A 25,158-nucleotide genomic window follows, 5' to 3' on the forward strand; every position below is an offset into this window, starting at 1 on the left:
GCTGTAAGTGTCATAAACAAAGGTTATTACCACAGTGACTGATATAATATACTAGTTTCTAACTGAAATGTATACAATGCACAGAGGGATTGAATCTGTGGGGAAAAGGTGGATAGCCCCAGGTCACAAAAAGGACAAATGGCACAGCTGACATGGAAATTTTGAGAGGAAACTAAAAGCATAGATGGAAATTGCTTTGATTATACAAAACCTGTGAATGACAATAATCAGAACGTGAATCAAAGCTAAATTTGATCCATTTATGCCAGACTGTTGATCACAACTAATTTCAGTACCACACGTTCTATAAATATTGACAGAGTACCATAGACAGGAGCATTGCCCCACACTCTGTTTAATGTAAGGACAGCCAGATCAATATTTGAGGAGTGTGTGCTGCTTTTACAGCTGAAATGGCTTTTTGTCACTAATCATGCAAAAGATTAAGTGTACATGTGTGCCATGGAAGAAGGACAGAGGGTCAACAAGTTTTTATGAAGACATTACACACAACATGTGTAGACTTAAACATTAGTTAAGCTAATCTTTTCACATCAGGAAAGTATGAAACCATACTGGGTCAACCATTACAGCACAGTAGGAAGTGTGTTGTCAAGGAACAATGAAATAGTACAAGAAGTAACTATCTGTGAAATTATTGTAATTTTTCTTGCGGGCACAAACTTTGCAGACAGACTAATTCACCTAAACGTGCAGTGTCCCATGATCTAAATGTTTTTCTCAAGGGTTACACATTAATAAAATCTTGGGTTGATATTAAATTCCTGTACTCATTAAAGGGTTCATTTTACAGTTTTTTTTATTATTATGTCGTATACAACATCAACACACATGTTATGTCATATTTAATATCTTCAGATCAATACAGTATTAGAGACTTCCCTTCTTTGTTTCATATAGACAAATATTATATATTAAGACGTCACAAAATCAATTAATGGGTGGACGTTTTTCTTCGAGTTTGTTTGATGTTTATTTCACAGTAACCAATCTTGTTGGCCATTAAATAAACAGTATAAAACTGATTTATGTCATGTTTATAGGCTAATGAAACAAAACCCATTCCTAACATGCATCATTTTTTAGTTTGAGAGGGAAAAAAAATCATTTTAGATCCATTATGAGACCTGTATTTGTGTGCATGTGGTTCTAAACGTGTATGTGTTTGTGCATGCATTAACATGTCTGTGTGGATAAAAAAGCGATGCACGTTTGTGTGGCAACATATTGTATTGTCCAAGACAAAACAAACAGTAAAGAGACATGACATAACATGGCACCACTACATCCAAATACAGAATAGTCTTTAGTAATTGGCTAGAAGGGGACTGTGCCTGTAAACACCCCTACGGCAAAGTAACAGACCTGTCTGGTCCAATAAAGCCCGCCCATCAGCTGAGCTCAAGGTTTAGGACAGACCTGCCTACAGTACTTAACAACCAAGAAAGGGTTAAAATCAAGGGCAACTGGACTTGGTTAAAGGAGCACCTATATATTATATATATATATTATGTTCAGTTGCCCTTGATTGCAACCATCTCCTATATGACCTGGATGACTGAGAACCTTAACAACCAACAACACTACAGTATCAACTGAGTGGAAGGCTGTCAGTGGCCTCTAGTGGATCAGTTATGTTTCTGCAGAACAACACAGAAATTGTCCCTCTTCATTTTTTCATAGCTACAATGTCTCATGTTCAATCCCAGCAGCACTCATTATGTTCTGTTGTGGTGTCCTTGAGCAAGACTAAATTGAATCCTTGCTCACTCAATCTAAACTTCTTTCCTGGATCAGGGTGTCAACTTGATGCCTAAACTGCAAATGTATAAGATGCAAAATGTTACAGCATATTCAGCTAGTTTGTAAAATTAAGCATTATTTAATTTAACATATTACCGTTCATTTAATGTAATTAGGCGACTATCCATTTGTAAGAGCCATGTTGTATTGTTCAAAGTTTTTGGTATTTTATTTTATTGCAAAAGTAAAAAATTTTATGACCTTTAAAATATGTAGTCCAATCTGAATCTAGGTAATGTTGTAATGAAGGTTGAAGGTTCTGTTGTGTCTGTTTAATTTTTTTTTAAACAGGTATCACAAGTTTGCTTGTGATACCCAAATGTTATACTTTACCTTATATTGGCATTAACATGATATTTTATAACATAATTTTTTTTTATGATGACAGCATGATAGGCTCTTTTTTATATGGTAAATTGTCCCTCAAACATGAATTAAAGACGCCCTTCTTTTTTAAGGAAGCATTACTCCAACAATGACAGGCTTGTGACAGTATTAAGTTACAAATTGGCACGAACAACAAAAGCAACCTCAGACTACTTTATCACTGCCTCAAACCCCCCACCTAGTCTGTATTGTACTCACTCTTAGGTAGAGATAAACACTCCATGTGCTTATAGAAACAGGTGTCAGGCTTCAGGAAGCCACCCCCCCACACACACACACACACACACACACACACACACACACACACACACACACACACACACACACACACAGACACAGACACAGTTAATTATTTATCCACTTACTGAAATGCTGACATACACACCGCCTTGACTGCAATGTCACTTTAGCCTTCGCAAGAGAGGTTGCAGTCATAGGTACTGATGAATGAATGTACATCTTCTGAGAAGCTGAGAGAGAAGTCATATTGGGGAAAGATACAATTTGGTTATAACTTTAATATTATGTAATATAGATATTATGTAATACCACTACTTTCTAGTGCAGCTTGTATCACAACATTAGAGGGACCTGAAGGAGGTGTGGATCTGTCCAGCTGCCTTCCTGTCAGTCCCGTGAACAATTTATGATTTATTTTATGATGAATCTTGTACAAGTTGAAGGAGCTGATAGGAGTTCCTTTTTACTCGTACCTCATACGATTTCATGTGACAAAATCACATTCATGTGCTCTGACAAATTGTATTTGTCAGAGCACATGATTATGCTGGGGTTTGTAGGTTGTAATTGAAAAAGATTTTCCACCAAGTAGGGATGAGATGAACACTTATGCTACACTTTCTGTATATTTCTTTGGAGGGTTAGGCTACTTAATAATAGTAGTAAAATCCTTGATTAGCCTATAGGACGTCATATAGCCTACTGTAGCTTGTTGAATGCTTTAACTAAATTGTATTATAGAATTACAGTACAGAGTTCTTCTCCTTATATCAAGATTTTCCCTCAAATGGAAATCTTTTATTTTAGATATTGTGCTAATAATAGTCTCCAGTGATAATTTTCCACAGTACGCTGCGACTGTTTGTACGATGGAAGCAGTGAGTGTGGACGGATCCATTCAGTGTGCACAGGGGGTTTTAAGTACAACAAGACGGCAAATCGTTATAAAATATCTTTTGAATAACGAGTACATTTACTTTTTACCTTTATTTTCAACCATTATAATTAGAAACTGAGCGCACTTGTCTACCATTAAGACCAAGTTAATTGAATCGCCTTCAAAGAGAAAAGAAAACCCTTTAGTTGTAAATTGGGCAATTCTGATGAAAACCGAGCTCTGTGCCACATCTTCCACTAAATGATAAAGACGCTACACCAGGAACTAGAAGAAGGACCGACTAAATAAGAAACTATCTTTAAAAAAACAACAACATTAAGACTATTCTTGTCAAACTTAATGTCTTTTTTTCTCTCTGAAAGTGTCAGAGGGTCGTAAAATTCACGCGAGCATCTTAAAAATTGTTCTCGTGTTGGATTTGACAGAGTTTTATCAGTAGGAGGAGGTGTTAGGTTCGGCTACTGCAACATAACGGTTAAGTTGGTCTGTTGGTGACGTGAAGTGGGAAAGTGGGCTTAACCGGAGTGGGCTCTTCAACCGGAAGACTCATAAACCATTATTATTCCTAAAATAGGTAAGTTTACATGTCTTTATTAAAAAAACAAATCTTGGTTAAAGCTACTGTAGTGTCCAGTCTGCTCCAGTGTCTATCCTGGTCTGCTTTACAATTCAACCAATACAGAAGAGGCGAGGGTGTAAAGGGCTAAAAAAAGAAAAGAAAAGTAAAGGGCTACACGGTCTATGGGCTACACCCATACAAGACTAGCCTACATCTCACCTACATTTCAGGATATATTAATGCTGTTTTAAAGTATTATCCAGACTCAAAAGTAACATTTTTAATAAATGCAAGTTTTGCAAGTAGCTTCACTGTAAACAAATAGCCTATCCATGTACAGTATAGGCTATATTTAGTTGAAGACAAAGTAGGGCTGAGCAATATGTTTGAAATCATTATCACAATATTTATAAGGACATGTTCCTGTATCAATAAGACTATATATCATAATATGGCAAATGTATACACAACCACATAGCATAAACACATACTGTACAACTGTTCATAGCAATGATCTGTGTTCCACTGTTGGAGCAAATCTTGTGTGTAAAACAACAACTTTAATAACTTGTTAATATAATAATAACTACTAGTGTAGCTGTGTGTGTGTGTGTGTGTGTGTGTGTGTGTGTGTGTGTGTGTGTGTGTGTGCTATAATTGTTTCTTGTTAATTAATTTGTCTTGTTGTGATATGATGTGTATATGTACAATGTATATTTGTTCTCCTGCAAAAGATATCTTGAGCTCAATGAGATTTTCATCTAACCAAATTATTTTCATTTTTGATCACATCTTGCTTGAACGTTTTGTTTGGACAACAGATATGTATAGAACGATGATATAATAAGTTCATATAATCACTACAGGATTATTTTGAAAGTCTATAAATGATAATATTGAGTTACTGCCTAGCACTAACAAAACTATATGGTGTGAAGACTAGGTAAAAAGGTAATAATATTGATGAAAAAGATGTGTCAAGCTTCTTTGCCCACTCAGGCACTATCCAATCCCTAAAAAACTTTGTCTTGCCATAATTATGCTTGCCAGTCCTCTAATTTCAACAACTATTCCTCACTATTGTTGCTGCTTCTATTTTATCTCACACTTTTTAATAACAAGACCAAAGTCAAAATGTGAGTTTTTTGAAAAATAAATGAGCCCACTCACCAGTCGAAAAATCTAACAATCTTACAACCTTGCTGCTAATATAAAAAAATTAACATAATGGTTTTGCAGTAGTGAACTTTTGAGCAATTAATATTATGCAAAAATCATTGTGGAGGGCCCTAACTGAATAAGAAAGAAATGCTGTATTGAGTAAACTGTTTTGGAAACCAACAGCAAATATTGAAAAATTTGAAATGCAACAGAAAAAAAGTCTTGTATCTCTTGAGTCTCTATATACTGTATCTTGCCCCAGATTGATAATTACACCGCCTCCCTCTCATAAGCCTTAGCACTAATATCCTGTTGCCTTGACTACTGGTGTGTCAGCGGACTTCATCCTGATCCGCTGCATGATTTTCTCTGACACTAGTTCAGAGAGACTGCCACGAAGCAGCGCTGAAAGCAAGAATAACTTGAGAGCTAATTTTCTCTTTTTCTTCCTCTTACACTGGACTAACTCTTCAACCACCTGATGCAATCTTATAGTTACCAGTAGTACACAGAACTTCAGGCTGCAGTGCTGCTCTGCTCATGCACTGCACAGCAGGCTACACGCACCACTAAAATGGTAACTCTTCTTTCTTTCTGTGCACCGAGCCATATCAGTTTGTTTGATTTACATTCCATTCAAAAGACGCACAACACAGACAGCATGAAAAATATTTTCTCCGTCGTGTTTATGCAGAGTTGAGGATGGGAAATACTCTGTGAAATGTAGAGTCAGTCCTATTTTGGGCAGGGGGGAGAAATTGGAAATGATCCAGCCGATTAACAAACCCGGTTTTAGGGCTGCAACTTATTTTCATTATCTAACCTGCTGATTTAAAAGGGTTTTTTTTATTAATCGATAGGTTGTTTAGGCTATATATTAAATGTCAGAGAATAGTGAGAGAAAAAAAAAATTCACAATTTCCCAGAGTACACGGTGACGTCTTCAAATGTCTTATTTTGACCAACCAACAGTCAAAACTCCAAATATAATTTTTTTTATCATGGATGACAACAGAGACAACCAGTGAATATTCACAATTTAGAAGCTGGAACCAGGGATATCTCCAACTACAAATTAAGTCTGTCCATTGACTATATATTTTAATTTCTTTGCCAACCATTATTTTGTTTTAACATTTGGTTTTAAATATTGTCAGTCACCAGACTGTTTCGTTTTTTTTCGTACACTCACTAACTGATGTACTATCAGAAGCGTAATGAGCTCTATCGGATATGTGTCATGCTTAATGGATGGATGGATGGACTACTACTACTATTTATCTAAACACACACCCTTCATCTCTCCGTTTCTAACTGTCTTTGGGATTTATGGTATGCTAAGACAAGAAGTAATGAGCATCTGGGAAAAGAATGGAGGCTTTCTCTGTTGTTAGTGACAGGCCCAGGAAATGAAGTGGGCCTAAGATTGGCAAACAGCAGTGAAACTGGCCTGGTCAGAGGTTTACAAGATCTCCACTTCCAGCTTCGGGGTGGGGGATACTTGCTGCACTGTAGCCTGTGTGAACCAGTCTCATATGGCAGGGAACCCACTGGAAAAAGTGGACCATACACAGCAGAAACAGCTATGGGGGTTGGGGACAAGAAGAGAGACTGTTGCTGTGTAATCGAGGGGAATTGCAAACATTGAATCTGGAATGGCCATCTCGAGGGGCTGCTGTGTATCAAACAACACTCGCAGACAGTGTTTGGTGTTGCAAACTTATTTTGCATCTCTAGCAATCAAGGCAGAAAGATTGTGACTCTTTGCAAAGAAGGTCACGTAGATGTCAGAGCAATATCTAGCAGTTATTTCTGACCACAGTTCAAAACATTTTCCACTGCACCAAGAAGCAACTTTAGAAAATGACTTGATCAGTTCCCAGCTGTGAAAACATCTAAAACATCCTGTGACGTCTAAAATAGCAGACCTGTATGCATTTAGGAATCACTTACATTTTATAGGCACAAATAAAAAAACAATACAGCTAACTGCCCATCGTAGAGGCAAGCAACAGTCCCTGCAGCAGGTAACAACGCTAACCATAACTTATATAGTTTTCTTGTTGCAGTATTTATAAATTATTCTAAAACTGTTTTTGCTTAAGCACAGAAATTTGCTTGATCAGTGTAATGGCATTTGTGCAAGAAGTTAAAAAAATATGGAATACGCCTTGATTGCAACCCATATTTTATTTGTGGGAATCTAGTTTTAGGCTTTGATGAGCATATTTCAGAGGCCAGGAGAGTCTGTAAAAAATGTTTACGAGTGTTTGTATTTTCTTTTTAACTAGCATTCTCTTGACCAGAGTACACACTGTTTTGCTGTTTTAGCCCTAAATTACAACTATCTCCTTTTAAAAGCAAGCTCTTAATTTAGCAGCCGAGGTTCTTGAAGCATCATGGCAGCACTTTTAAGTCTTCCAGCCTGGAATACTCTGAGTTTCATGTGGTTTTGTGTGTTTGAGCCAATAAATAGCAACGCCCATATTTATGTCTGCTCCAGCTCAGCCTGCTCACTGAGCTGTCCTGGAAAAGTCCATGTGACCCAGAGCTAAGGAGATGCTGCTGCTTCCTCATCCTGTTGTATGTTAGAACGGAAAGACTAAGGTCGGGCCTGCAGGGCAGTGTGTCATTTTTACCATAGCCCTGTTAAAACATTGTCAGCAGACAATGACATTATATTTTCAAAGTGAGCATCACTTTTATTCTAGTCGGTCGCTCCTGCACCGTAACGTTCACAAGCTTGCTACACAGTAGGTTAAGACACCACACAATGCAACAGAAGGCTTTTGCTCAGTTTTAAGATAATGTGATTTGCATAGCCATGCTAATGACTTTGGGGATTCCCTTACTTTTCCCATAGCACCTCCAGCAGGTCAAAGCTTTTTCACTTATCAAGTGTACAGACTTTAGTTTGCAAACATGTTAGAATTGAGCTCAAATCCCCAATATCTGTCTAAGTACAGCCTCACACATCCTGTAGACTCTTTAATCGTAGGCACATCCAACCTTTATGCCTTTTATTGCTGTGCCCTTTGCTGAATTGCTGATTTTATGATTGAATGTGCTTAAATGAGAACACTGGGGTAAGAGACAATGTGTAGTGCATCTGGTTTCATTGATTTCTTTTCCATCCATAAGCCCAAGTGACATTTTTAAGAGTTTATGTCACTGGCTTTTCCTCAAACCTGCCTGCCTCTCATGTTACTCTGTGACTTCAATTCATAAAATTGCAGGAAATTACATCCATGTGACAATTATGAGAAATGAGGGCGTCTGCGTCTAGAAAAGTCCTCATCCAAATTCACACTGCGCTCATTTGTTCTACGCCAGATCAAATTGTTCTGGTGCCAATAACACAGGAGCAATGGGATTTCAATGATTGAAAGAGAGAGAACATGGGGATAATACATCTTTCTCTCCCATAAAATAATTATACGTAACACAGAAGAGTGGAGGTGTTATTCAGAAGGATTATTATGTAATTGAACCGCTGGTATTAGCTGGATATAGTTTTTCTTTCTATGTGTCATACTTTTTCCATTCTTTCTTCCTCCCTGCCCTCGCACATCTCTTTTTCTGTCCCTCCCACGCACGTTACCAGATTCGTGTTGTAAAAGATTTGCTCAGGTTTTGGCACATTTCTTCTTTTGATGTCCGAAAAAGAAGAAGCTGTCATATGTTTTTACTTTATATATATATATATATATATATATATATATATATATATATATATAAAGTTTTTTTTTCATTCTGACCACATTGAAATTTGTCTTTTTCTTTCTTTAATACAGAGGCTGCTCTCAAACCTCTTATGAAATACAGAATTTAGATGGTTGATACTGAAAATGAGGATTTTACAGCCTCATGTAAATTGGCATACATTTGTGTGTCACGGCTTCAAGAATTGCAGGTTAGGACCCAAACGCAGAAGAAGAGACGAGGAGGTACCAAGGCGAGTTTCAACAATTTAATGACAAAAAAATACACTTCTAGTCCAAGTTAGCAGGCATTAAATCCAGGAAACCGGGGGGGAAAAAACAAGATCAGTAGGAAATAGAGCACTAGAAAACAATCAGAACTTCTTGACACCAAGTATGACAGCCAACTGACTCCAGACAAAGGGAGCACACAGACTAAATACACGAGGCGTCGAGGGTTGTAGCGAGAGACAGGTGCCATGAGGGCTGATGAACAGGTGAAACAAATCAGGGCAGGGCAAACAATCACAAAGGCGGGAAAACACACAAGGCAGGAAGTCAAACAAGACATCAAACAAGACATGACACCGTATTATTGCACTAATGTCCTGTACTTTTTTCTTTCTTTCCTATGTTTGTGAATACTGTTATTTCTTGTGCCAACATTTTGACAAATTGAACGTATTTGACAAGTGAATGTACATTTGAAAAACAAAGAAACAAAAAGAAAACAAGACATGGGAAATAACCCTACAAAATAAAACAGGGTACTAAACAAAACCCAAGATCATGACAATGTGTCTTTATAAACATTTCACATGCTGACAAAACGTATGAAACCAATATATTTTTTTTTAAATCAGTGTGCAGACGTTGTAACTGTGTTGCCTGCTAACACACCCATGTTTCCCTCTGCTTCATCACTGGGTTGCATGAACACAGTGTCCCATCTAATGTTTTGGCTTTATCCTGGATATGTTATTTTTATGCCTCCTCCGATCCTCAATCATGAATATCCCTGCATACATGAATACACAGATTTAGCAGAATATAACCATGGAAACCCAATTTAGAAAACCACAGAAACCAGAGGTGATTAGGCCTAGGTGGTCAAATGCTTCAGCGTCCTTGTTTGCGTTGGTATTTTTTTTTATCCATCATTTAATCAGTGTATGAACTCCAACTGCTTAAAATCAATTAGAATATTCATTTTCACATAAAGGTGAGGATTATTGTTGAGATGAATGTCACTCTGGCCTTCTCAGGAACAACAGTCAGTATCAGCCTGACCTTTTAGAAAGTGGATTTGTTTAGAATTACAATGCCTAAGGACACTTGTCCCTCCCCCCTGCAGTTAAGGGTCGATCAATTATCACCACGCCAGAAGATTAATAGTGTATTCACAGAGATACAGCCACGCCCCACCACACACACACACACACATACAGTAGACACACATATTGTAACCTCATGACATCTGAGTTGTAATCCTATCTCTATTATTGTCCTGTGATTGGACCTCAACTGTCCAGATGTATCCCTCAGCTTGGCTGCCTAAGAAGCACCATCAGCACATGTTTTATGATAAAACACTGCTGCGCGCTGGGAGGAATTATTGAACCAATGAATAATTTATGATATTCACACAAGGATATTAATGAGTGTTGTCGGTCTTCCGCAGGAGCAGAATAAGCCGAGCAGCCGGTGACGTGGAGAGTAAAAGCACAGGGCGAGTGGAGAAGTGAAAGAAGGAGAAGGTAGAAAAACCAGCCCAGCTATCTGCCTGCCTGAGAGTGCGGTGTCATGGGGAAACAGAACAGCAAGCTGCGACCCGAGGTCCTGAACGACCTGAGAGAAAATACAGAGTTCAGCGACAACGAGCTCCAGGAGTGGTACCGCGGCTTCCTCAAGGACTGTCCCACCGGCCACCTGACTGTGGAGGAGTTCAAGAAGATCTATGCCAACTTTTTCCCATACGGAGACGCTTCAAAGTTTGCCGAGCATGTGTTCCGCACGTTTGACACCAACGGTGATGCCACCATCGACTTTAGGGAGTTCATCATCGCCCTGAGCGTGACATCTCGCGGAGGGTTGGAGCAGAAGCTGCGCTGGGCCTTCAGCATGTACGACTTGGACGGGAATGGCTACATCAGCCGGGCAGAGATGCTGGAGATAGTTCAGGTGAGGACATACTGTATGACAAAATAGGGTTTCTTTATTGATGTATACATCAGTCTTTTGCCTAGTTTGGGTCAGGATCAGCCTTATTCTACATCTTCTGAGATATAAATGTGACCTAATGAGGTTCTAGCACTGCATCTGTATTTTTTATGCAGACCTTAAAATGTAGTTGTTATTATACAATGATTATTCAAATGCAAATGCTAATCCTCACATTTTAGCAACTGCAACGAGGACTTACCAAATATTGATTAATCCACTCACTTAACTAACTTAGTTTTAGCCCTAATTCTGTGTGTTGTATGCATTTAAGGTCTAAGAACTAGTGACGGTTTTTAGGCCCAGTAGTCATTTGCGGTTCTAAATTCATAAGATATTTTTTCACCTCACATCACGGAAGGAGGCTGCCCTTTTTTGTTTTTCTTATCACTGTGGCTATATTTACTCTTCCAATATGGTGAGCTGAGCAGCCTGCAGGGCCATATCAATATTGGCTTAGTCCGATGTGTTTGTGGATACAAATGAATGTGAAAAAAAAAAAAATGTGCATCAGTGCTTTTGTTATTGGTGAATGCTTTCTGTTTTTTCAGCAAAACTCGTTCTCTCATCACAGACCTTTACATGATCTGAAATCTGTATAGTTGTAGAAGATACAGACACATCTGACACATGTTCTGAGTGACTTACTGTGAGTGTAACAGCAGGGTGAGCTTCAGTTGCCAGAGCACCATCATTACCAGGTAGCAACAGAAAACAGGTCAAAGCATTCAGACAAAATATGTAAGAAATATGTCAGGTGGGAACAGTTATTCATTATCATTCATGCTTCCTACGGACAGCCAACACTATTAATATGCACACAACAACAATTGTTCTCACCCTCCTTTGTAGGCAATTTACAAGATGGTATCATCAGTGATGAAGATGCCTGAGGATGAATCAACACCAGAGAAAAGGACAGATAAGATCTTCAGACAGATGGACATTGACAATGATGGTAAGACTGGTGATTTATTTGTATGTGCTTATGCCTTTTGTAAGGAGATGTCATAACCAACTGTCACTATCAGTAGTGAAAGCAAGTGGGAGTCCTAAATAAAACTGGCTTCTTACTTCTTCTCACAGGACATTAACAGGAATAAAAGTACTATATAATTAATGTAATGAATGGTTTTAATAATTGTAGTTGTAAGCAGAAACAACTATAACTCCTCCTGTTGGCACCCATTCCAAGTGGAGGCTGGTGTATAAACAGATAGTGAAAGACAATATAGTAAAACAGTTGTAGTAATATAAAATATGTCTTCATAGGAGAAGTTATAAGTGCTGACAAATTCTGTACACCATTAAATTAAATGTTTGTATACTGCTTATAAATGTTAAATAGGGGGGGGGATTTAAAGTAAAGTGTTCCCAAATCTAAACTTGAAATATTAGTTATGCAATTATGATATTATACACTTACCCTTTCACAGAGCAGTTTGGTAAGTAAAGGACATATAGAAGATTGACGTCAGAGAAATAGTCATAGAACAACGTGACCTGAACACAAGATCATTTACAGCCTCTTAGCCTTTTGAATCTCATCCTGCTCAGCGACCTCGATGTCAGTGGCTTGACTTTTAGCACGAAAAGGTGATGCCATGTGATATGTACTTAAGCATACTGTTCTGACACGTCACATTTCAGTAAGATGTTTAGAGATTTTCATATGGGAGTGGGCATCTCAGTTTGTTTTGAAGCAGAATGTTCAGAAAGTCTGGAGGTCAAACTGTGGGTCTCAAATTTGATAACATCACGTGGTACCACAGATCAGGCCTACGGCTGCGGCTGCAGCTCCTTTCTAATGCAATTTATACAGACCCTGTGTGACAGGAAGTGGTAGTTATTTGAAACAAGTCATGGTGTACCGTTGCACTTTATCTTTGTGGTAGATTAGTCATCATTTAAATGAATGTTTACCACCATCTACCATTTGCTGCCTGCATTGTCACATTTTATTTTAAAATGCTTACTATTGGGTAAAAATCTCAAGTGAGATGTAACATTTTTTTTAAATAGTGCAAGCATGCATTCTGTTGTGATGGCTAAATAATATCATTGTAATTAAAATGCTATTACTCAAGAGCAGTTTACTTTGCTTTTATTAGCCATTTTTTAATATGATTACATTTCATGTTTTTGAATACTTTCGCAGGGTTTTGCAGAAATATAATGCACTTTCATTCATTCAACATTTAGATATGTTGCTGCCCGAGGATATGTAGTTTCCTCCGTTTAGATAAGAATCCCCAAAACCCACATCATAAAATATTTATAAAAATTAATATTAATCTAAAATATTTTGATAGTTGAATATTTCATTTTAATATAGTTTAATTTTGTTGGATTATTTTTTATGTAATTTCAACATTATTTATAGAGGCATTATGTTGCAGTACCAATTAATAAAAATGATTTAAAAGGAAGTTCTAAATGAATTACTGAGAAAGTACTTACTAAAAGGAAGTACCATCATTTTCATAATCTTACAAACTATAATGTTTATAATAATAATTGCCATCAGTAATATTGAAATACTTAATACAAAACAAAAATTGTAGTGTTGGCCCTTTATGTCAAATCAATGCTGGTAATCAATGCCTTCTGAATTACATAAAAATAGTACAACAGCATCACCTGCTGGTTAATTTGACAGCTATGAATAACCCAATTATTCAGTCATAGAACGTTAATTCAAGTTCATTGTAATTTATTTAAAATATGTGTACTTTGCCTCCACGGTTATCTGGGGCAGCAGTGGTTATATTGTAAGCACATAAGCTCAAAAGGAACATCAGAAGCTTTTCTGTTGATTTTAGTGGGTAGCTGCTGCATGATTCACCTCTCCATCACATGCTCGACTGGTGTCTGTAAATCATTTTTTTGGTCTCTGCTTCACAGGTAGATTGTCTCTGGAGGAGTTCATTAAAGGTGCCAAGAGCGACCCGTCCATTGTCAGACTGCTGCAATCAGATCAGGGAGCCTCTCGTCAGTTCTGAGGACAGAGACAATAACAGACACACACTCTCCAAAACACAATCACAAACCCACATCCACCGGACAGTCATCATCACAACCCACTGACCAGACAGTCCTTTCATTTAAAAACAAAACAAACAAAAAAAAAAGCACTCCTTGTCTTGTTTACATTAATGGATACTTCTTTCGTCAATGTGGCTCCTTTTCTGTGGACTATGACGTGCTTTGAGGTATTTTGTGTGCTTTGAGGTATTTTGTGTACATGTACATGCTTTTCCAAAGCTCTCTTGCTTTGAAATGGGTTTTACCTGTTCTCCATAAGTAAAGTGCCATATCATATATTTATACTGACTGGATTATATGTTCACAAGTATTATAAATCCCATTATGTTACACTAAGAGGAAACTAATTACATCACTTCTTCTAATTTGATTCAATTTAACTGTGTTGAGAAGTGGCTTATTGTTGTTCTGGATATCAACTGTTGCTACAAGTTGCTCTTCTGGACAACTTCTATATGCCTTTGGTATTGCATGCACTTGGTGATAAATGTTTTCCGATATTGTAACAGTTTACGTAAATAAGAAGGCTGTGGTTGTTTTTATTCCTTTTTATTTTTGTAACAAAAAAAAAATTTGTTTTCACACAATTGAAATAAAGTCGTGTAAGAAAAATCTACACAAGTCCCACAGTACCCCTTTGTCCTGGACAGACTCACCAAGATTCTCACTTACTGGTTTTAAAAAAAAAAAAAGGAAGAAAAAAAAAGAAGAAGTATTGAGTCACATTAAGTTGGACAAGTGTTACTTTGACAAATCCACATTTTAAAATTAGGTGCTTGAGATGTTGAAGAAGGGAGAGGGGAACAATGTTTAAAATGATGTGGATGAACAACTAAAGATGCCACATTCAGAACCTCCCCCCTCCGCTCAGCTGACGGCGGCTGTATAAATACGCAGCTTCTAACGTTAAGCAGGTACGTGAGGCAGAGTTCACTCCAGGGACACGACACACGACACGACACGCCTCCCTCCCTCCCTCCCTCCCGTCCTGTGTGACTGACGTAGATGATGTGAGAAACTGCAGGTGTCTCTTATGTGTCTTTTCTGGAATATTTCAGTAACTGGGCAACCCGGCCTCCCATTCGTCCACAGGAGAGGGGAGGAGAGTCGCGCAGGACCAGACCAGATCCAACCAAGCCAGCCTGGATCAGATCCCGCCCCGTTTGGGATCATAACTCATCTTTATCAAAGTCATCATCCAGGTCTACATCACTGAGGTCGTAGTCCTCCTCCACAGGAAGCTGCGGTTGACAAGGAGTATAAAATGAAGACAAACTGTTAGCCAAGAGCGAGTTAATCATGATCAATCCAACTCATTTAAAGATATTTTTGCTGGACTGTTTGCCTGTAAGACATAAAAAAAACTCTGCACTTTTCTTAAATTGAGACAAATATCTACAGATGACATTTTCACTCTGAGAAAAGAAACGTGGAAGCACTCCAACTGCCATATTACATAATAGAAGTGTTTATGATATACCCATCTGTGTGCATGACTGCAGTACAGAGACAGCAAGGAGCAGGTAGAGGTTTATTGTAGTAAGTGGGGCAGACACAGTACACATTAAACCCCATTTTAACTCCAAATTGGTCGCCCCAGACTCATTTTTCAACCAGGCCAAATTTCTGCCAGATCTATTGCGGTTGCATGTTTGAGGCTGGTCAGGACGCCTGATTAATTGCCCGAATGCTCAACAATCTGTCCGTCGCATGATCGAATATATTTCTGGCATGTTAGAAATTTTGGTGATAGAAATGAAACTGAACTTTGCTGCAGAACAGGCAGACTATAATGTCTGCATCTTCCCGACAATCGGCAGATCTATATACAATTTTTGTACACTTTTAACAATTGCTGCTGTGTTGAGGATGAGGTTGTCTTGTTTGAATTAAACATTGGTGTTCTCAAGACCTAATCGACTGATCCGTACAACATGAGTAAAACGTGCAGTGTGATTTAACGTAATGTATAAAAACGTACGTCTGTCCAGTTTAACACAGTTTCGTTGAAGGCCTCAACCCTGTCATCTGTACATATAGGAGTAAAATCTCTGATCATGAGACCACTATGAGGCTCCCACTCACCTGTCCATCATTGCCATCCCAGGGTTCAACAGTGTGAATCTTGGGCATGTTGCCACCTCCCAATGTAGCAGTTGAGCCACGGCCCACAGAAAGCTCCCTAAATGAGAAGATGAACCATGTGAGCGCCATCATTCAGCATATTTTTACTTTGATTCTTGTAATGGTGAGAAAGAAACCCTACCTGAGGAACTCGTGAATGCCAGTCTCACTGAAGGAACCCCTGAGCAGAGCAAATTTCATCTTGCGTGTGTTGATGGCGGCCATGGCAGGGTAGCCAAAGCCACCAATACCCAGAGAGGCCTCCAGCTCCATCTGAGCTCCAGCCTCAGTCCACAGCCAGCTGTGGAAGCAAAGGGAGAGCAGGCGATTAGTCCCAGTCGTAATTAGTCATTTGTATAACAATCATGACTGGTCTCTCATCTTTACCCCCACATCTTCTTCTTGTACTTTCTCAGACATCTTCTTCATCACCTCCAGGTAGCCGTTTCTACCTGCTGCGCCTGCGGAGATACAAGGACAGTGGGTGGTGAGTGATTCAAGAATTCAAAAGCAAATGCATCCATATTTGGTGTGTGAAATGGCCCAACACTACAATAGTTTTCAAATTCCTACTACTGTTAAAAGATACCAGATTTAATTATTGAACATGTTCAGAGTCAGAGGTGTGTCTGGTCTCACCTGTGTCCAGGATGTGTGGCAGGACGCCTATCACACACAGCTGACTGTCCTCACAGGTCTTTTTGAAGAGGTCTTCACTGAGGATCTGAGAGAACACACACACACTTAACTGTGATCCATATTTTTTTTCCCTTTTGGGTCTAATTTTGGTAACAAGTGTTGTTGATCAGAGAGCTCTTTGAATTTTGTGTTGATTTAGTCTGAATTTCTTTTTCTTTGCGGTCACTGCTCATGATCAAACAGCCAATATTTAAGTGTTAGTAAACTGATAATGAATGATAATGAAATGATCAGTATTGTGTTCAGCAACACAGTTGCAAAATACACACTTCATAAATATATTGTGGTTTATGACTTTAAGATTACAAAAAGCATCATCAACAGGTGCTTACTGGAAGCCCTTCTGGCCCAATTTTGTGAATTCAGTCTAATACCGGCACTATTAACTTTCATACATGAATGTATGACGCAAATACACAAGTGTACTGACCTCCAGCAGTTCAGGAGTAGCAGCGTGGTCAGAGAACAGATCCAAAGCCCTCTCGATGATGTCTCCACGGGAGCGGCCTCCTTGGTAGTCTTCGGGCTCCTCACCTTTGCGGAATACCTTGATGGTTGGAAATCCACGGATCTACACAAACAACATATATTGTTCCTGAATGTTAGCCCTAATTTTCTGCTCTGGGAAAGTTTTTGGAGCTCTCCGACCAAAGTCCCATACCTGAGGCAAATCGGCATTGGCTCGGTGCTTGCGAGCTTGTACTTTACTGTATGTGTTGCATTTGCAACACGGACCAAAGTTGTTGTTGCACTAAAGAAAACAGGCTATAAATAGAACAGATGTGTGGAAACAGGCTATTTTGTGAACATGTGTGCCAAAGACAACATCCCTTAAGAGTGCTCCATTTCTTTTCTTTTTTTGTCTTGCTATGAATCAGCAAACAACTTTGAGCGCTTGTTTCTAGATCCATCCAAAAATCCTGTGCGGCATTTGGTATTACATCATGTCGTGTGTCACTTCTCGCGTTAGTCAGGTAGTGTGAAAACAAGACCGCAAGTTGTGTAGTGTGAATAGTACAGTGAACAGGTGAATTGGAAAGTCTTGTAGTGGGAACTTAGCTACTCATATTATGCTCATTTTCAGGTTCATAATTGTATTTAAAGGTTATATCAGAATAGGTTTACATGGTTTAATTTTCAAAAAAAAACACCATTGTACTACACATTGCTGCAGCTCCTCTTCACCCTGTGTGTTGAGCTCTCTGTTTTAGCTAACGAGTGAGGCATCTCACTTCTGTACCATCTTTGTTGGGAGTCGCACATGCTCAGTACCTCGGTAAGGACTACTACCCAGTCAGAAGCAGAGTATGAGGGAGTGCCATGCTAGCAGCTAGGCGAGCATTATAACGTGTTACAAAGTGACGCATGTTCGTCACAAAGGCTGGACTACAATAGAGCTGTTTGGAGCAGTTTGTTCTCTGGAAGATGGCAAGTCCCTTTGGGCTTTTTCATTTTGTAAACCTATGCACAAAAAAGATATATAACACGATCAAGGAAAGGGAAAAAGCCAAAAAGCATAATGAGCACTTTAAGGTGCTCTAAGCGATGCCACGCATTTTTTAGGCTAGAACTTTTTTTGTCACATACAGCAAACATCTCCTCACTATCAGCGAGCTGCCTGTCCCCTGAACACACTGTGTTAAAAACGTGGTCTCTGTAGACAAGTTAAACCCCTTGTTTCACGGTGACTAGTATGGCTTCTTACTCACCCCGTAGCGGCTGGACACAGCCTGGTGTACAGTAGCATCAACAGCTCCGAGGCGAACTTTGCCCTTGGTCTGCTCCTTGACAGCTGAGGCTGCAGCTGCCCACTCAGGCTCCAGGCTGTCGACAAAGAGAGTGATGGTTAAAAAAAAATGATGAATTAAAATTCCACAGTAGAGAATTCACAAGTCAAAATTAGATGTGAGTGTATTGTTTACCAAACAAATGTCTGCTTCTGAAATACTGACTTCAAATGTAGAAAATGTTGCACATGGTTCAGGAAAATAAACTAAACACAAAACAGTTTGAGTAGGGAGTACGGTCAACTGAATAATAGTCTCAATAAAAAGGGTTTTCAGGCCCGTCTGTGGCTTATCCACATTTACTGGGACATTGTATCCAGAAAGAAACACTGTTTAGTCATAACAACACCTTACAGTGCTTTGAGCAGCACAAACAAATTCCAACAACCCTCTGTTGTTTTGGGGTGGCAGAAATCACAGAGACCGATATCTTGTTTTTCTTGCACTAGTGAGGGGGTCTTCATGGTTTTCCACAGCTGCGGATGGACTGTGTCAGGTACCAAACTCACTTTTTGCAGTGTCCACACCAGGGGGCGAAGAACTCCACCATCCACACTTCATCACCCTCCAGCACCATCTTGTCGAAGTTGTTATCAGTGAGCTCGACTACATCCTCCTTATTGCCAGCGCCGCCGCCACTGCTCTGCTAGAGGGCAGTTGAGTGTTACTTGAAGTTCACTGAAGTGTTTGATTTTTCACCATTTTGACCAACTGCAACAAAAAGCCAATGCACGGGGTCTACCTGTTTGCTGTAGCCAGAGCCGCCAGACTTGCCGCTCAGCCTCTCTTTCACCAGAGTGCGCAAAGAGTTCATGGCTCCATCCACGATGGCTTGGCTACTGCGTCCACCTGAAGGGTGAAGGGGATGCAGAGGTCAGTCATCGCAGCCAATAACTCATTATAGAACCTCAAAGTCTTCCTCACAACAACTTTAACTAACTCAACAGTAATAAAAAAAGTTCCCAAAAAGACTTTGGGAGCACATTAGTGATTCAGTGAGAAAGGATGGAGTGTAACTCCTATTTTCCACGCTGCGTTCCGGAGGCGCAACCATTCAAGTCAAACCTGGGTGAAGCGGCTCTGCGATCCGCTAAAGATACACGGCTGGTCTATTTTCACGCGAGTTGCGGGCCATTCGCGAAGCCGGGCAAGAAGTGAAACAACGAGTCTATCCAGTCAATTTACCAAAAGACACCCCTCCTGTATCGTATAGGTCTCCTTTATAACACCACGGACAATGAGATTCATCTTGGAGGTTAAAAAACATAGTACGACATCATAGATCTTTTTTTTTTTTTAAACACCAGAAAAGAGAAGGCATGGAGTTTAACTGCCTAGAGTAGAAGGTCAATAAACACGCAATTGTTCTGTAAAGTACTTGTAGAGACAATCAAATCTGTGAGTCGGGCAGCAAGACGCTCCGTTTCTGAGACGCTCCAGGTGTGGAATGGCACGTAGCGAGGACGGAACAAAACCGGAACCCAGCACAGACGCGCCCAGTGGAGAATCGGAGTAAGTGTGTGGCCTCTCTGACACCTACATCCCCTTTTCTCTGAACTGATAGACAGCTTTCTCTGCTGGGCTTGATAATCATAATCAAGTCACTGTAGAGCAAGACGTGCGTTTTCAGCAACAGAAACTATTTGTGTGTTTTTCTGCAGTGGTTTTGTCTGTACCTTGGTAATCCTCTGGCTTGTTCTTATTAGCTCCAAAGATCTTGATGGTGGGGAAACCTCTGACGCCATACTGGCCACCCAGTGACTTGTGCTGGTCTGCATCTACGGCACCAACCTTGACAATACCCTGCAGGATTTCAGAGGGGAAATAAAAAGAAGGTTGGCATGTGCAGTCTCAACTTTTGATTACAGCAAAAATATATCATTTTCTTCACGGAACATTTGTGTGGCGTTTTACAAATCTGGGCGCCAGCATGTCAGTGAACAAGTGCAACAGTTACTGATGTATGCAGGATTTGTCCACAAACACAATGTTGTTTAGATAAATAATATTAGAGGAGATAACTATGTGTAGAAAAGCACAGTCCATGAAATAAACAATATTAAATTGGTTCCAGATAAAAACAAGACTCACTAATATTTGACTACAGTCCCATATCTTGCCAGACCCACGTCTCATGCCTCCGTTTGCGTTATTCTCACTGTTGAGTTACAAACTTCTAAACACTTGTAGGTGGGACAAAGCTGAGCTTCGTAATCATGATATAGCTTCAGTGTTGTCTTTATGGTAATTTGTCTTATTGGCTCGTTTTAGCTGAGTGAAATGAACAATGAATGCCTCTAGTGTACCTCCTAAGTCAATGGCTCGTTCGAGATGACCTGCGCCTCGCCTGTAAAGTGGACGAGAGCAGGCACAGCAGCAGGGGGCGGTGACCAAACGACGCGGTAAAGTTGGACATTTCAGCAGCCTTCATGCTGAACAGGAAGTCAAAGAAACACTCACATCCTGTTAGGTCTGATTCCGATTTAATAAAATGTTATCAGACACATATCAGCTTGTACACAGTCTCCAGTTTTTATCAAGACAGAGTAGCTGTCAAAATTCTCTACATGTGATCTGTTGCTGATGTTGAACAACAGACTGTAGATGATCCGTGATCTGAACGGATTTAGTGTCTGATTTCTTAACGTCACTATCAGGCACACAACATGTGTTCTGTACAGAATAGGCCTTTAAAAATCAGACAAATGGCAATTAAAATCTCTCCGATTCAAAAACAATAAAACGTTAATACAAAACGTCATCATTTTGAGTCGATTCTGAACCAGTCAGCTGTTAAATCAGCTGAGAGGCAGGCGTTTCCCAGCATGCTCTGGGTCTGCCTGGGTCTTGCAGTCGGTGAAAAGCAACTGCGCTGCCTGCGTCTCAAACCTGCGGCCGTCTTGATCTCGTGAGGTAATCGTTGCCCACGTGTGCATGACGTCAGAGCGAGTCGGGATCAGGTCGGACACAAATCTAACCGGCACGGAACGGGCGGCCATCAATTCTGCGCAGACCTGGCTCATCTCGAACGAGCCTATTATATCTGCCTGATTAATAAGTAATTGTTTCTTATGTCTGCAAATATCTAGTGCAAGCAAATCATCATAATCCAAATGTCATATTTCCAATAGCAGTACTCACTAAAATATTCTGATATTTGATTTTGTCATCGTTGCCCTGATAGGACCAATACTGGCAAGATGAGGAGAGACGTTTTGTTTACCTTGAGGGCAGTGGCTGCCTTCTTCCAATCAGGAGTTAGATGTTGACAGTGGCCACACCTGCGATGAAGAGAGGGCAGGGACAGGGAGGGGAATACTTGATCAAATTCATGTTGAGGTTTAGTGACAAAATTTTGAAATATGTGCATTGCAAACAGTATTCAAGTTCAGAAACATTTTAATTTCATCATCAAGAGATATTCCTATAGTTCAAACATTCAAAAAAGTATTTTTCACTTAAATTAATCACAGTACCAAATTACTCAATATTAACATTCTGTGAATATTTAACACTTTTTAGTTACTGTACATAGCCTTTGGTTTTAGACTTCCCATGTCCATTTCCTGGCTACTTGTTTACTATAGAAAGAACTTTACTCCTGCTATATAAAGCACTTAATGGCCTCTGAAAATATTTCTAACATGCTTCAAGTTAATTGACCGGGCAGATTCCTCAAGTCACTCACATGACAGCCGTTTTCTCCAAATTCAATCAAAATCTAGCAACTTTTAAGAAGAAACTGAAGTATTTTTGTTTAATGTGTCTGTTAATTTGTTGTGTCGAGTGTGTGTATGCATGTTGTCTACCTGTAACTATGCTAAAACATATTTAATAGTGTTGTTATCCCTATCCTTCACTTTGAATTACTTCTTTAAGCATTTGCAAATCTGGGAGGAACTATTTTGCATACGATACAAGTCTCCACATTCCTGTCAGATCATACGGTTAATGTTTCTGTGAGGAGGAGCCATTACAAACGGATGACTCAAACATCACTCAGTCGATATAACATGCTTGTATTAAAACTATGGCCACTACTTGGTGGATCTGAGGGCACTTGTTGGCAATGAATAATGGCCGCCAAAGTTATATGGACTCACCAGGGAGCGTAAAACTCAACCAGCCACAGACTGTCACTCTGGATCACCTCCTTGTTGAAGTTGGAGGGGGTGAGCACAACAACATCATCACTAGCTGAGTAAAAGGCTTGGACAGACAGGACCAAAGAGCAGCCCAGCACTCCTGAAGGAGATGAAGATACAAAAGGTTTAACGTTACTCTCAACAGTGTCTGCTCAAATGCGTTCAATAAAATAGTCAGAGCAGCTAAAGTAAGCACTGAAAGGACACCGTAAGCTTATTTTAATACAGTGTATATGCATAATTATGTAACAGCAAGTGGAATTTACGTTTATTAACGACAACAGAGGCCTGGCACTGTTCTGTGCACCTTACTTAGCTAACGTTATTCAAGCTAACCACAGTAGCGGAAACGCTATCAAATACACCTACCGTTAACACACAAACAAAAGTGACAGTTTTATGAAATTAGAAAAACTGTTGCTGTTGTCACTCACCAAGTAAAAACGGTCTCATGGTTTTAGCTGCACTCTGAACGGGCTCCTCTGTTAGCAACACACTGACTGCTGCCGCTGCGTCTCTCAGAGAGAGTAGATCGAAAAAAATCGCACCGTGGCCCAAGCTGATTGGTCAGCTGGTGGCGACGCTGCACCTCAGCCAATCAGCGTGCGCCGTGTAGTTTCGAGAACTGGTACACTGAAGACAAGTGGAGGAGAAAGGACCATGTAACGGCATCAAGAGGATATGCAACAAATGTAACAAGGATGTGTCTCTTATTATACAATAGACAGTAACGTTCGAATGTATTACACATAGTACCAAACAGAGTAATACATGTCTTTCTAATTAAATAAAACATAAAGTAGGCTACTAGAAGCTACTTTTGTGTTATCAAAATGTTCATTCGCAGTTGTGGCAAAAGTATTAAGACTCTTTAAAAGCAGCAATTCCACAATATAAAAGGAACGTAACATACATCATAAGAACAAGTGAGATAGGTAAGAACCAAAATACAAAAAAGTAGAAGAATGTTCTTTATTTTTTACTATTTACTGTGCAATTACTGTAAATACATGTTACTATTTTAATATTTACTCTATTTAATTATGTTATTATTGTTGTGTGTTAACGTGTGTCCTCTACTTTCCTCTTATCCCTTGCTGCTGCAACAGTGCGAATTTCCCCATTGTGGGATTAATAAAGGATTTTGAATCTTGAATCTTGAATCTGAATAACTAAATAGGACAAAATGAAACCTAAAATTATAGAGACTAAAAGCTAAAAGTAGGAAACACAAATGAAGAGCAGGCAGGAAGTATTATCAGTAAAATGTATGTAAAGTATCAAAAGTAAAAGTAGTCATGCAGGAGAATGGCCCTTGTCAGTGTGGACTGGTTTGCTGATGCAATAACCATTGTATTATTGTTGTAGCCAGATGAGCTAATTAACGCTTTTATACTTTGGGGTAGTTAAATCTTTAACAATGAATCATATTTTATAAACTCATCTTAGTCTGCAAAGTAACTTCAACAGTTAAATAATTGCAGTGGAGTAAAATATGTAATGTGTCCCTCTCAAATGTAGTGGAGTAGAAGTGTAAAGTAGTATACAATGGAACACTCATGTTAAGTACAGGTACCTTAAATTTATAGGCTACTTGTACTTGAAAATGACTTAATCACAAGCCACCACTAATAAGTTGTACATGTACAGTAGAGCAAAATGTACAATATACAGTATGTCCTTGGAAGAATACTTAATGTGAACAAAATCTAAATGTCTAAGTTTGATAAAAAAAAAAAGATTATCTCAAGTCAACAAAGTCCTTGTAATGTGGAAATACGTATTTATAAATCCAATAATGATGACCTACAGTAACTTGATGTTCTTCTATTGTAAAACAATTAAAACAAAAACAAAGTTTGACTTGACTCCACTGCATTGCAGGTTTTACTTTAGTTGTCTTTGGCTTTAAGCATTTACAGTAGTCTATAACACAAACACTGGACTTTATTGTACTGTAGGCTACCTTGTCTTTTTCAATCACGTATTAATGGATTCCAATCCTCAATGGTTTGCACCATTGTTTGCAAGCAGAAAAAATAAAAGCATTTAGGCTCCTGTATTGTGAAGGTTGTGTCACTAGGTGGAGACAAACAACAAGGAAAAGTGCTGTTGAGATGCTGTATGGTCTGTCAATCAATAATTCAGTTTACACTACTGCAGAACTGATCAATTGACCTCAGATTACAAATTGTTAGAAATTGTATTCTGCAGATTAATGTTTGAAAATAGCCTCAGAACCCTCTCTCTCCCCCCCTCCCCCCCCCCAAAAAAAAAATGTCATGCTCTCACTGATGGCAGTAGCCTACTTTTAATCCTCAACCATCACGATCACTTGACAACACTGAAGAGCAATATAACGTATATT

The 25,158-nt window shown here is 39.2% G+C and overlaps 2 protein-coding genes across 2 annotated transcripts; one reads left to right on the forward strand and one right to left on the reverse strand.

The window, feature by feature from the left end:
* Positions 1 to 3,564: 3,564 nt before the first annotated feature.
* Positions 3,565 to 14,667, forward strand: hpcal1 (hippocalcin-like 1). Its single transcript, XM_078274397.1, has 4 exons — positions 3,565 to 3,923; positions 10,452 to 10,951; positions 11,843 to 11,948; positions 13,895 to 14,667. Exons 2-4 carry the CDS (start codon positions 10,574 to 10,576, stop codon positions 13,990 to 13,992), a joined length of 582 nt encoding a protein of 193 aa, XP_078130523.1. The 5' UTR covers positions 3,565 to 3,923; positions 10,452 to 10,573; the 3' UTR covers positions 13,993 to 14,667.
* Positions 14,569 to 23,335, reverse strand: pdia6 (protein disulfide isomerase family A, member 6). The gene is given in 14 exon segments (XM_078274396.1): positions 14,569 to 15,276; positions 16,121 to 16,217; positions 16,302 to 16,460; positions 16,547 to 16,569; positions 16,571 to 16,620; positions 16,799 to 16,883; positions 17,289 to 17,429; positions 18,568 to 18,682; positions 19,155 to 19,291; positions 19,388 to 19,494; positions 20,322 to 20,448; positions 21,869 to 21,926; positions 22,749 to 22,890; positions 23,225 to 23,335. Coding segments are annotated over 14 exon segments (1,332 nt in total). The 5' UTR covers positions 23,244 to 23,335; the 3' UTR covers positions 14,569 to 15,204.
* Positions 23,336 to 25,158: the final 1,823 nt, after the last annotated feature.

The sequence above is a fragment of the Sander vitreus genome, chromosome 18 (genome assembly GCF_031162955.1).
Source record: "Sander vitreus isolate 19-12246 chromosome 18, sanVit1, whole genome shotgun sequence".
NCBI lineage: Eukaryota > Metazoa > Chordata > Actinopteri > Perciformes > Percidae > Sander > Sander vitreus.